The sequence below is a fragment of the Apteryx mantelli genome, chromosome 8, assembly GCF_036417845.1.
Source record: "Apteryx mantelli isolate bAptMan1 chromosome 8, bAptMan1.hap1, whole genome shotgun sequence".
Classification (NCBI taxonomy): domain Eukaryota; kingdom Metazoa; phylum Chordata; class Aves; order Apterygiformes; family Apterygidae; genus Apteryx; species Apteryx mantelli.
In genome coordinates, this window is record NC_089985.1 from 20,617,134 (window position 1) to 20,630,120 (window position 12,987).

The following is a 12,987-nucleotide window of genomic DNA, read 5'->3' on the forward strand; positions in this document are numbered from 1 at the left end:
CTCCCTGTTGCTTGACATCAGTCCGGGCAAGGGAGAACTCCCACATCCAGCAAACAGTGCCCATTCTGTTACAGCTTCTACTCAAGCCACAGAGTAAAAACACAAATGCATCCACTTTTTACAAGAGGTCAACTGCAATATTTTTATTAAAGAAGGTTACACAGGTTGGAAAGGTCCAAATTTTCTGTGATACGTACATCAAAAATCTCACTTTAGGCAAATGGTATTACTCATAGAAACCATAGAGGGTTGGATTCCAGCATGGCTTGCTAAATCAAAGCCATAGCCTGAGAGTGCCCAACATTCACATTGCAAGTCAAAGCCTTCAGAAAGAAAGCAGATGACTCTTTACATACAACCAATAATGAATTAAGTTTTAAATCTATGACATAAGACTTATTCCCATTTTACAGACCATAAAACACAGACACCAAAAGGCTAAGCGTCCTGTCTAAAGTCAATATAGGAAGACTGGCAAAACTGACAACAGGACCCACTCCCTAACCACAGAAATCATGCTTTCGCCCCCAAGGGATTTTTTTCTTATCCTACCTGCCACAGCAATATAGGTGCATTATCTGTCTCAGAATGACTTTCCTGCTACTGCAATTCCATTATTCTCACTCCTATTACAGATCACCTGTAAATCACGACAACCTGCGAGGACAACACAACAGGAATAGTCAAACTGTCAACTTGCATGGCTGAAAATCCATTATAAAAATTGAGTTAACACATCAGCTAAATATCTGGCTAAAGAGTGTAAGGTAGCAATACTAGCTTAATGTATTTTCAATCTCTTTGACCGTGGCTGCTCATCCTCACCACTTCAGTGCAACGCCATCTTAGTTATGCGGGCAAATTTCTTCCTCAAGCTGGCATTACAAATCACATCAGATTAAAATGTTCCATCAAAAAGGTTGTGTTTGGTTTTTTTCAAAGCTGAATCAATTCCCCTGTACTTCAGTAGACTTCCCCTTCTCTTGCGCCAGCTTTACGCATGCAGAGTCACATTGTAAACAGAAGAAAGCTTAAAAAAAAAAAAAAAAAAAAAAAAAAAAAAAAAAAAAAAAAAAAAAAAAAAAGCCTGAAAGCACATTTTTATACCCATATCATTCTGCAGCTCCTGTTCGAAGCAACAGCTCACTAACAATTGGGAAAACACAAACTAAGAAAGTAACATTTGCAAGAGAGACAAATGATGTCTTTTCCCCAAATTGGGTATGTTATTTACTGAGACAAAATTTTTTTTAGGCAAGACTTTCCTTTGCAATGGACTTCAACAGTAGCTTCTTCCAAGAGTTCTTGTGTCCACACTGGAACCTCTAGATCATTAAAACAAAGAAGTCTGAGGGCTTATTTTTGCATTTAGAAATAAAGTCCATTACAGAAAGAAAAAAAACATAACAGTAAAATACAACAAATGAGGACAGTCTTGCAAATTTAGATTTGTTTCCAGTTTAATATCTGCACCAAATGGCAATTTCTTATTCTTAAGTGTTTCACATTATGAAGGCTTCTTTCTGATCTTAAACATAAAAAATGAGTAGTCATTTTTTTTTGCATGTCTTTTATTGCAGTCTTATCTGATAAACAGGGTGTGGTGCAACCAACATCCTCACCAACTGCAAGCACCTTCAACCCATGAAAACACTTTTTTTCTTAACTGTGTTTCTGATAATAACAAGCCCATCAGACATCTTTATATATGCAGAGAGAATATACTGATACTAATGAGAAGATTTGTGTTGCTATGAAAATCAGTTATTTGCTTTTACCAATTAAAACTTCAGTGAAGCTTCCACATATACAACTTCTACCAACATACTCACTCTTAAGACAAACATATTCTGTGGAAATATAATACAAGTGTTTGTGAAATATCAGTTGTTCAGCATTTGACAATGTAAGCATAGGCACAGAATAATTTCTCATTAGAATATCATTTACAGCAGAATACGTCATCTAGGAAAGGATGTACCAGCACTGTGTATCACTCACACACACACACACAAAAAAAAAAAAAATGTATTTGCCTTACTCAGCCCTCATACCTTTGAGAATTGACAGATAATGCAGGAAGAAAAGATGACAACTGCACTGGTCTCTGCCCAAAGATGAAAGACAAGGTTATTAATAAGGTTGTTGAGATTTCTTCCCTCATCTGGAATTAGGCAAAACATGACTTCTCCAAGAATATTGCCACTTCACTTCCATTATTAGGGCTAAACAATCTCTGTTCTTTCATGGGACTCTCTTCAAATCATATATGGAGAGAAAACACTATTAAAAATAACAACTAAATGAAAATAAATATAATCCATTCAAGAACATTTCTCTATACTTAACAAAATCATATATTAACACATAAAGGAATTTCTGGTGCAAGCATGAGTATCTCATGTAAGCATAAGCTGTACCGCTTACACTAAAAGAAAACAAGCAAGAAGTTCTACATTTAGCAAAAAGGCACCAAGTCCCCATGGGATGCGAACTGACTGACCACCGTGTTACCACACTTGCCAACTTCAGGGCCAAAAGCTGGCTGAAGGCCTTCATTCTCCCCAACGTTTTTTCATGGAGGGACAAGTAATCATGTGCATGTGTATGAAAAGCTTTTCAAAACGATGGGCTAGCCACAATGTCAAAATCAGGGTCATTAAAGGCACTCACTGCATATGGAAAGGGTCATTTTGCTAGGAGCAGACCAATTACCAGTGTGCGCGCGTAATGACTATTCATGATGTAAACGCCGCTACCACACCGCTTTCATCTGCCAGTGGGCAACTGCTGGTACAAGAATGTTGCAGCTGTCAAGGGAACATTTGACTCAGTGCATGTATCTTGGAAGGGGCTCTGGAGGCAGCCAAGCCTCTGTCCTGAGGTATCAGAGAAGATAATTCCACAAATGAGAATGTACCACACCACAAAAATTCAAACCATAGGTTTGATATTACAAGAATCCTAGTTGATTTCAGCTGTTACAACAGGAAGAGCCAGCTATTATACATAAACATCTCATTGACCAAAATAAGAATTTTTTCTCATTTTTTCCCTCAGCACTGTTTATCCCATAACTCTTTGATGGAAAATGCAAATGCAGTCTGTTGAGCAAAGACACACATCTAGAGCTCTCTACCTCCAAGGGAATGCTCTCAGCACTAGACTGCAGATACTGATTTGTTTACTCTTTCAGTGGCCTTAACACATTTGCACATACAGCAATGGAGTCACTTGGCTGACAATTCACCTGAACTTAATTTTACCTGGTTTTAGGATTAAGATTTTTAATATTCTTCCTGCTCCTATGAAGCAGCTGCAACCAAACTGAAGGAGATTAACAAATCACAGCAGCAGCAACAACAAAATAAACACTACATTCTCAGACATGACAGCTTTTAAAGAAGCTACTTCTTGAAACTTAAGTTACAAGTACTGGACTAGATCCTCAGCTAGCAGGAATCAGTTTAATAATAAGATCTAAACAGCTATCAATTTGGTCTACACGATTAATAAATTACCAGAAATTATCCAGTCTTTTTAAATGGCAATTTTTTAGTGCAGGATGAACATTTATCCTACACTGTCAGGTACACATAATCATTCTAAAAACCGTAAAGAAAACTGTAAGTATCCTCCACCACTCATTTGCTGCTAATTCTCAACATAAACAACTCTAACGACTGTTCAGAGATTTCCACTAGTCCATCTTCCTCTAGTCGAGCTGACTACCCAGAGGGGTGCAGAGCTGTGGTCCCAGAGCCACCCCTGCACCCAGAGAAGGCACAGTTGCCCCTGGAGGCAGGGCTGGGCTCAGACACATGCAAATCCCAGGCTTTGAAGATCTACGGATGGCAATATACTGTAGCTGTCATACAAAATATAACTCTCTGCACTGAGTCCTTTCTTATCAGCATATGAATCTCTCACATGTATCAACCAGTGTTATAAGTGATTACTGTGCAAAATAATAGTTCTAATACAATTTCTGCATAATTTGCGGCATCGTACATACAATTTATAAATTTTGGTTCATGTTATGGAATAATACAATTGCTATAGCTTTGTATGCTGTTATAAATAAGTTCCTCACTTTATTGACCAGGACCTTATGACATCTTTTCCTAGAAAAATATTAAGGGAAAACAGTAAATGTAATGACTGGACTCTGGCTATACAACAGGAATGCTAAAAAAGCTGGCTAGAAGTTTAACCTTGCCTTGCTTGTAGGCAAAAGAGACTAGAGAGTAAAATTGTAAAAAATTCAGAATAAAGAGGGAGAAATACTGGTAGGACTTTTAATAGACTAAGAACATACTGGAGGATTTAGCCAGGAGAATATAAAAGGCTGGCATGTTTAACCAGCCAAAGACTCTGTAGTTCAAAGGCAAACCAGAAAGATACTGGACCATGTCCCAGACATCAACCCAGAGGGATAAAAAAAAAAAAACTGAATTGGAAAAAACTTTCAGGGTTTGTTATTTTAATATAGATCGTGCATTTTTCTTGCTGTAAGGGACAACAGTGGCTTCAGAATCCCTATATCTGTTTTTATGCAAGAATAGGCATGCTCTAATATCTGTCACGTTCTCCCTTAAGAAAAACTTGAGAAGAACACCTGGAATCCTGGGAAAATGTGTTTAATCTGAAGAGAGATCTTGAGATAGTTGCTCAGTTGCATTAGGCAGTTGGAGCATGGATTCAAGCACTAGCGAGAGAATGCTAAAATACGAAACGCTCTTTCAAGTGTGTTCCTGAGATCCCAGTCTTGGGCCAGTAACGAGATTCTGTTTAGGTTTCAAAGACATAAAGTAAACTGACCCAAGGAGTGCAGCCCCAAACTTCAGCACGGCAGCTAACCAACTGCAGAGAGTAAGTCAGATCTCTGACAAATACTATTCAGATTCTCATTTTAAATTGTTCATAGATGTTCTTCTGAAAAATGTTAACATCACATTCCTTTTGATGAAATACAAAGAGAGGATTCTTAAAAACAGTATAGTGGTAAACCACAGTGGGGATTTTTTAATGATAACAAAGGATAATATCTGTCTCTTTCGTCACCTGAACCTATTATTTTCTGTTTATGAGAAGCTTCTGATGTTACAACTCAAACCAAAACCTTCGTTAACAGAATATAGAGGAAGCACTATTAGGCACTCAAGGATCAAAGACAGCCCAAAATTAAGGATGTACACATATCTCAGTGAACTGGTAGATGCTTATCTACCAATTATACATCACAATTCCATTAGCACACGCTGCATTCAGATAAAAACCTTGCTATTTCTTCTACAGCCTTTGGTACTTAGGAGTTTTCTAAAACAGGATTCATTAATGTCTGAGGAGGCTCGTTTAACTTTCTACCTAAGTTTTCTGCTCCCTAAAATGTCTATTCAAATAATTTTGTCAAGTAATTCAGATTTGTTTTTAACTGTTCACACAGAGTTTTTATTAACTGGGGGCAGAGTTTTATAAATATTAGTGCACACCTATCTGGGCAGGTGCACAAAGTCAAGCCCCCTGATCCCTCCTCAGTTAGCTGGGTGAGAAGATGCTTCAGACCAGAAGCCCTACAAGTTGTGTTACTGCAGCCCTGTATCTCAGCTATATATCCTGCCTCTCAGATGAACCTAGTTTGAATCCATCTTTGAGATTTTTTTTTTTTCTTTTTTAGGCCACGTCTACAAAGCTGTGAATGTAGATGCACTGCAAGTATCAGCAGTTCTTCTCCATTACAGTTGGTCATTTACTGCGGAGCTAGTCATGCCTAGGAAACAACCAAGGTGCACATGCCTCACATATCACCTTGGCAAGATGCAATGTGTTCTACCTGCCTGTTCTGAGAAACTATGGGGACAAACAAGGCAATTTAAAAAACAAAGTTCAGAGGATGAGGGGTTTGTAATCTGAGAGCCACATGCTACAACCAGAAAAAAAGCTGATGATCCCTTATACCTAACCAGAAAGCCACTAAAGTAAGTAACGCTCTGCAAAAGTGTTATGGGTTACAAATTACTGCTTTTTCTTTCCTGTATTTAAAGCACCATACAGAAACTTTTGATAAGTGCAGTGTCTGCCTGGATTTTCTGTTCTTACAGGTACAGACACTCTGCAAAAAGTCAGGGATTATCCGAGTTTTGCAGTCAGTGGGTATTGATGGCCAATGGGAATACACTGAGGAAGGAAGGTAAGAGAGTACAGCCAAAATGCTGGTAGCAGCAATAGCATATGGACAGAACAACAAATGGGTTACAGAGGCATACAGCAATAGGTAAGTAGCAGTAGAAGTAGGAGGGTCTGAGACAGGAAAGGTGGATCTAGGAGAAACGAGACAGTCAAAGATGGGGAGACTGGGTGGAAAGAAGATATACTACAAAATACAGCAATACACAAAGAGCCAAAGTGCCCAAAGAGAAATGTGGAACTCGGACTCTTCCATGCTCTTGTACACAGAAAGCAGACTTGCTCTTAAACAGAACTCAGTATTAAAAAGACCCATATTCAGATTAGCATCGTTCCAAACTAATTGCAGCTACAGATTGTAGAATCACAGGAAAATTAAGGTTAGGAGGAACTTCTGCCAGTCACCTAGTCCAACATCCTACTCAAGACTCAAGGGTTAACCTTCTACATTAGACCAGGTTACTCAAGGCCATATCCAGTTGAGTTTTGACAGTCTCCACAGATAGAGATTCCACAATGGTCTGAACAATTTTTCTGTGCTTAATCACTCCTTCAGTGAAGAATTTTTTCCTTCTGCCCAACTGGGAATTTTCTTGTGACAATTTGTGACCATTGTTACCGATCTAAAACTTAATACAAGCCAAAAAAAAAAGTCCATTGAAAAGTTTTACAATCCTTGGTACCAACACCATTTACCCTCCTTTTAGGGTAAAAAAAAGCCTATAATTTACATTACTTTAAAATGTTGCTTGCCCCAGCTAGGTGGAGTTTTGCATGATAAATATTAACCTGGATTTAAATTGAAGTTAAAAGATTGAGATTTTCAAATATATGCACTCAAACTATCTGTGAATACAAAGAAGTCATTAAAGAAAGGCTTGTTAACTTCAGTCAGATCAAAGACTTAGGTCCATACTGAGAGCTTTTAACGGTCTCAGAAGTCTCCTGCAGAAAGATATACATTATTATTCCCATAACACAATCTAATTTTTCATGGAGAACAGTGTTTATTGTCATTGCATTTTCAGAAACTCTTCAGTGTGGACACAGCTGGCTGTTAAACACACTAGCAAGTTGAATAATTTCAATCTTTCCTCCATGAACTGACTGCACAAGCATAATATTATTTATAAAATGTTCAATCCTCAGATGTAGAGCTTTTAGTTTTTAAATGTATTTTTAACAGAATAAACATTTCCTTAAAAAAAAAAAAAAAAAAAATCACAATACTGCAAACAGGAACCAATGCCTATCTGAAGCAATGCCCAGGGAAGTCCAAAAAAGTTATATAAAGTTCAGAGAAGACAAAGATAAGTTGTATACTCAACTGAATTCTTCCCCCTCCCAAAGAAATTAAGTTTTATTTTTTTTCTCTCAAGTTAGGATTTTGACCATATTGTATATTAAATTCATACCAAGGTTAACAAATTACTCACATAACACATCCCAAGTCATATAAAGATATCCAACAAGTGTTTAATCTTCCACAGAAAGTTTAGTGGTTAACCATGCAAATGAATTATTTAATATTTTCCTCAGGAATCATTGTATTTCCATCTCCAGAGTGGTTACATTAGAGTATCATTTCAGTAACATATGGTTATGGTCAGGACATCCAGAGTCTACATCCCTTATAGCAAAAATGTGGTGGTTAATGTTCTAAGGCGCTTGATTCAACCAGATTAATATCTAATCTACAGGAGAAGGCAAATTTAACTGAGGCAAGCTAGACCAGAGCTGAAAAACATATGCTTAGCTAAGCGAATCACAGGTCTACAAAAAGCTTCAAATCCGAAAAAGACAGAAGGTAGCAACATGCAACGTGTCTGTAAAGAGGTATGACATATAGGAACAAGAAATAAAAGTAATTCTCCCTCTATGAGGCCAGTGATAGTATTTCCAGTGTCTTACTGGAAGATCCTTGAGTAGTTCACAGTCTTTCCTATTAGGAAGATATATAGAGGAGGAAAGAGAGGAAGAAAGACTGTTGTGTTAGAAAGGAAAGATCACAAACACACACATGCAAAAGCAGAATAAAGACAATGAGACAGGCAACAATAATAAAAGGCGAAAATTATCCCCAACTTATATGCATCAAGTTGGGATGAAATATCTAGGTACAAATGTCCTGCACTAACTTAAACACTCATCAGAAAACACTTCTCAATGGAAAGATTAAGTAGGTTGTAGAATAACTCATCTAAGGACTTGAAGTCATTGATGCTTTGAAATTTTAGGTTGATGTAGTCATTCTTAAAAAACTGAACATTGCAATCTGTTAGACGGAAAACATTTTTGCAACTTTCTGTACACTTTATATAAAAAGAATAAAAGATATATCAAAGATAATTTACTTCTCTGTTTCCAGAAGCGGACCAAAAGTACTTGAAGTGTTGAAGGGTAAGGAATGGGTTTGTTTATTGCTCTGATAAAACTCATAGTGCCATACAGCCTGCAAATGCCTTTGTGTTACAATTCCACTGTCCTGATACAATCACTATTTCAGTAACTCTGGGTTAGCAGAGTTAGTCTGCTTAGCCCAAGAAGTCCTCTCCCATTCTACTGTTCATGGAACTTCTCTGGAATTGTAAATAAGGTGGTCCACTATTGCCTAAGAACAATGTCACAGCGTCTTCTTTCATGAAATTACTTCTAATAGTACTACATACTTAAAGAGCAAAATCATCCTCTGAAATCTACATGATAAATTTTGACTGGGGCAGTCTGCTCTTTCCTATTGCTATGAATGTAAATTGGAGATTGCTGACACCAAAAATAAAGTTGAGAGTTTTCACTAGAATTTCAGAGGATAGGTCCCACCTTTGAAAAGTTCCCCCTGCCCCCCTTCAAAAGGTAGCTACCAAAAAATCTGCAGGTCAATATTTGTTCTTCATCTAGTTTGTTTTCTCAATTCTTCCAAATCACAAGCAGCAAAGATCTACAAAGTACCACAATATATGATAAAGTGGAAAATAGCACCATACCAAAAAAAAAAAAAAAAAGGATTAAAAGGAAGTAAAACTAAGTAGCACGCTCTATGCTTAAAATAGAGGAGGCTACTACAAAGATGTTCTACAGTAGCATAAAACTTTCAATGTAATCTGTAGATTTCCTCAAGAAAGTATACACAACATCACTAACCTCAGGAGCACAATTTGGCAACATATTATTTACAAGCAACAGAAAGCTCTTTTATTTAGCTTACCAGAATACTAAGGCTGTAATTTTCAGAGATCCACATGACTTAAACATCCAAGTCCCACTGAAATCTGAAGGTCCCACATGAATAAACTTTTTGAACATCTCTCCCTATGAACTCCCCAAAACTTAAAATGCATAACAACTCCTTCTGCCAAGACAGATTTTCACGATTATACTACCTTTCTCATAGAGCTCCTCCATGGCTCTCCAAGTTTCAGCTCGGACCTCCCGATTGCTTTTACCCGAAACATGTGCATCAGGCCAGTGTATCAAATAAAGATCTAAAAAAGAAACGCAATCAGAATCTTTATTAAATTCTCTAAAAAGCAAAACAAAACCAAAAACCCCACTATGCAAAGTAGCACATTTCATCCATAATGGCTTCTAACATACTATCTTCAAAACGGTTATAATTATTACTCCATGGTCATCACTGTATACATCCATTCAGTTTTAATAAACTAAATCTACATTTCAGTAACAACCAAAGGTGTCAAAAGTTATACATGTGCCTCACTCTTAGGTCACTGTAATCAGAGTTTCATAATCCCATAAGCACTTAATAAACTCTGAATACAAAGGGATTTAGGTCACTAGAGTAAGACTGGACTACTGCTGAAGCGCTAAAAGTCTTCAAGTTTATGGAAGACAAATATGCTCAGCACTTCTAGAGATATTTTATAGAACCACAGCAGCAAGCCTGTTTTTCTTTTCTAAAGAATACTTCCATCTATGCATTTCTCTTGGAAATTACAGCACAATCATTATTTCATGGAGGGTTTTTTTGCTATAATTTTGTGCAAGCATTTGTGTTTGCCTTTTTTTTTTAACCATTACCAAAAACCTGCAATTTTTAGGGAACAAAACTGTGTTTTACTACATTTTATGAAATGCCAGCACATTTTCAAACAAAACTAATATTTACTGCTGATAAACTTATTCAAGTCATTACTGAGAATGGCTGTCTCAGGAAAGCATTTTTTGCATCACCTCCATGCAAGAAAAAAAACTATCCTCGTAGTCAAAAATGAAGCATTTCCAACATAAAATTAAAAAGAATAAATTTACATACACTGGACTCAGAATTCCAAATGTGATTGCCCAAAGGTAGACTAGTAAACCTGTAGTTTAGATCCTCAACAGAAGCGTTCCCAATTTGAAAAATGATAGGGCTCACAAATCCTTCAAAGGTTTGTAGACATTGCTTGCCATTCTGAAAGAGAAACCTAGGAGAAACCTTGAAAACCACTACATTTCTATTTAAATCCTAACCACAAATTCAGCAGGTAACTGCAGACATCCCAATCAAATAGGTGTTGGTCTTTACCTCATAAATTAGTCCAACACAAAGCAGGAGAAGGAAAGAAATGAATGGTTGAGATGTGCATTATTGTGCTTTATAATGTTGCTTTTTTGGCAGTTTATAGCTATTCAAGGTTAAGAAATAATAAAAAAAAAATGAATTTTTTGCAATGAAAAGGGTGTTTTGTTCTTCGAACGCACCACAGCATTCACTCAGAGCACCTTTTTGTATCCTCTGCCCTGTTTTTTTATTCAAGTTTAAGGATTACAAATACAAATTCAAACCTTCATTTAAGAGGACAGGGTAGCACCAAATTCAGTTTTGTACACTGGTTCACATTTGTGCGCATCCTTGCAATACTGTCAAAGCAAGTATTTCGCTTATACTAAGAATCTACTTAAAAGAACATAGAATTTTGTAGATTGAAGTACATTACAGATGTATGTAGGAAAGGGTATAAAACACATCCCAAAATCATGAGCTAGATTTGCACTTACTGATGTCAACAACCCATTAGACTTTCAAACAGCACTGCTCAGACAGTAAATACCCGTTCATATATAACCATCTGCAGCTGGATCTATGTCCCATTCAAGGAGGAAGCTGTTCATTCTTTGCTCTTACTCTTTTCTAAATTTGAGAGTGAATTTTATGCATGTAAAAAAACGCAGTTCATCACTGCATTGTTCATCACTGATCCATGAATAATTATTTCTTCCTTAATTACTTGGAAGAAATGAGTTGTATTTATTAAGCGTAAATACAAATATTTATGTAATGTTTAACTGAAAATCATTACTGGGATATTGGTTAAAGCATTTGGTAAGGTTGATATTTTCAAAACACTCATGACTACTCTAATTCTATAATCAGTTAAGTCTGTGTTAAAATTTCCACTGATTTATATTAGAAGCAATTTTAAGGATTAGAATTTGAAATATCCCATCATACTGTTTTCTAAAACTAGTCCAGTGCTAATATCAAGTGTTCATTTTGATCCATTGCCATTGGCAGCAGTTCCTGCATAGAGACTGCCATGTTTTAATTTAAATGCATAAGGCAAACATCATACTTAAGTAGGTGCAAGTTACTGGAGTCAGAGGCCTACCTCACCTAAAAACGGAGGCAACATATATGTTTCATTGCTGCCTATCATGGTCTCTGAATCAGACCAGAAAAACTGCTCAACTACACCAAAACATTTCATTTCAGTGTAAACAAAAAACAACTATTAACTTCAACAGATTTTTACCAAAAGCTACTTTTTCAAAAGCCTGAATATCCCATTAGGCATCATAGCTTATATGTGTTGACAGAAGCAGCTACACTGCATTTCCACATACAAAGATACCTTGTACTCAGCTCAAGAAACTGAAGCATTCTTATAAGAGTGACTTTTGACAGATTTGAAAACTGAAAGACCTCCGGCCTTACATATTTTGCAAACATAATACATTACCCTTCCCTATATTAGTGTCCAAGACTTCTTTCCATGCAAACATGATTAGCTACTGGCCCTTTATTTTAGAAAGGCCATGTTACCAGCTATGTGATGTTCATATCATCTTATGATGTTTATATTTCGATTGAGGCTTTCTGATGAAATCAACAAACAGCTTAGTATTGGCATAACTGGCAACATTATCTGTAAGACTCAGTTCGCCCATTTTCAACATAAAATTAATTCCAATATACGGAACCCAAACAAGGCAGTATTTTTTAATTATATATTTTGCATGTGCATAAGTTTAAATTTCTAAAATTAAGCATGGCAACCTTATTTACAAAAAAAGAGGTAGAAAAAAACCAGACTGAAAAAGAAGACTACTGAAAGGCTGTAAAAACTGCACTTTTCCAAAGAATTAAGATTATGGCAGCTTATATGAGCAAGTTCAAGAGTGGGAAAGACAAGTAAAACAATATTAAGTGGGTGCTTTTTCAGAGGACTCAAACATCTGGTCCTTGCTGGACCTGAGTAAAATTCATTTGAAAGCTGATGACTAACACAAATGTATCAATTGTTTAGGAGCCAAATCCTGACCACAAGACAATAGATGGCAAAACTCCCATCAGTTTCAGTGGAGCACATATCTAGGCATAGAAGATAAAAATCTTTTCCTGGTACTTCCCAATGACTGGAAATATACAAACTCAGGGCTAGAAAGCATCTACCAGATCCCAGAGTAGTCCTCCTGACTGCAAGAAGTGTTCCTGAAAGATGCCTGGAGCCAGGGCAGTCTATCTCAGCGAGAGGCAGGGCAGAGTGGCCGCGGGTCTGCCAGTCACGCACCAACCAC

At 36.8% G+C, this 12,987-nt stretch overlaps 1 protein-coding gene across 9 annotated transcripts in view; it reads right to left on the reverse strand.

Moving 5' to 3' along the window:
* LOC106499745 (uncharacterized oxidoreductase ZK1290.5-like) overlaps nt 1–12,987 on the reverse strand; it is a 57,937-nt gene that overhangs the window by 23,417 nt on the left and 21,533 nt on the right. For 8 of the 9 annotated variants that reach the window (XR_010884857.1, XR_010884856.1, XM_067300841.1 and 5 more), the window contains exon 3: nt 9,567–9,668. The exons of the other annotated variant lie outside the window; for it this stretch is intronic. Coding sequence is in view for 6 of the 8 variants with exons in the window: in XM_067300841.1 (XP_067156942.1) it covers nt 9,567–9,668 (102 nt within the window). In the remaining 2 variants the exon portion in view is untranslated. The remainder of the gene's footprint in view (nt 1–9,566; nt 9,669–12,987) is intronic. 9 annotated transcript variants of the gene reach the window in all.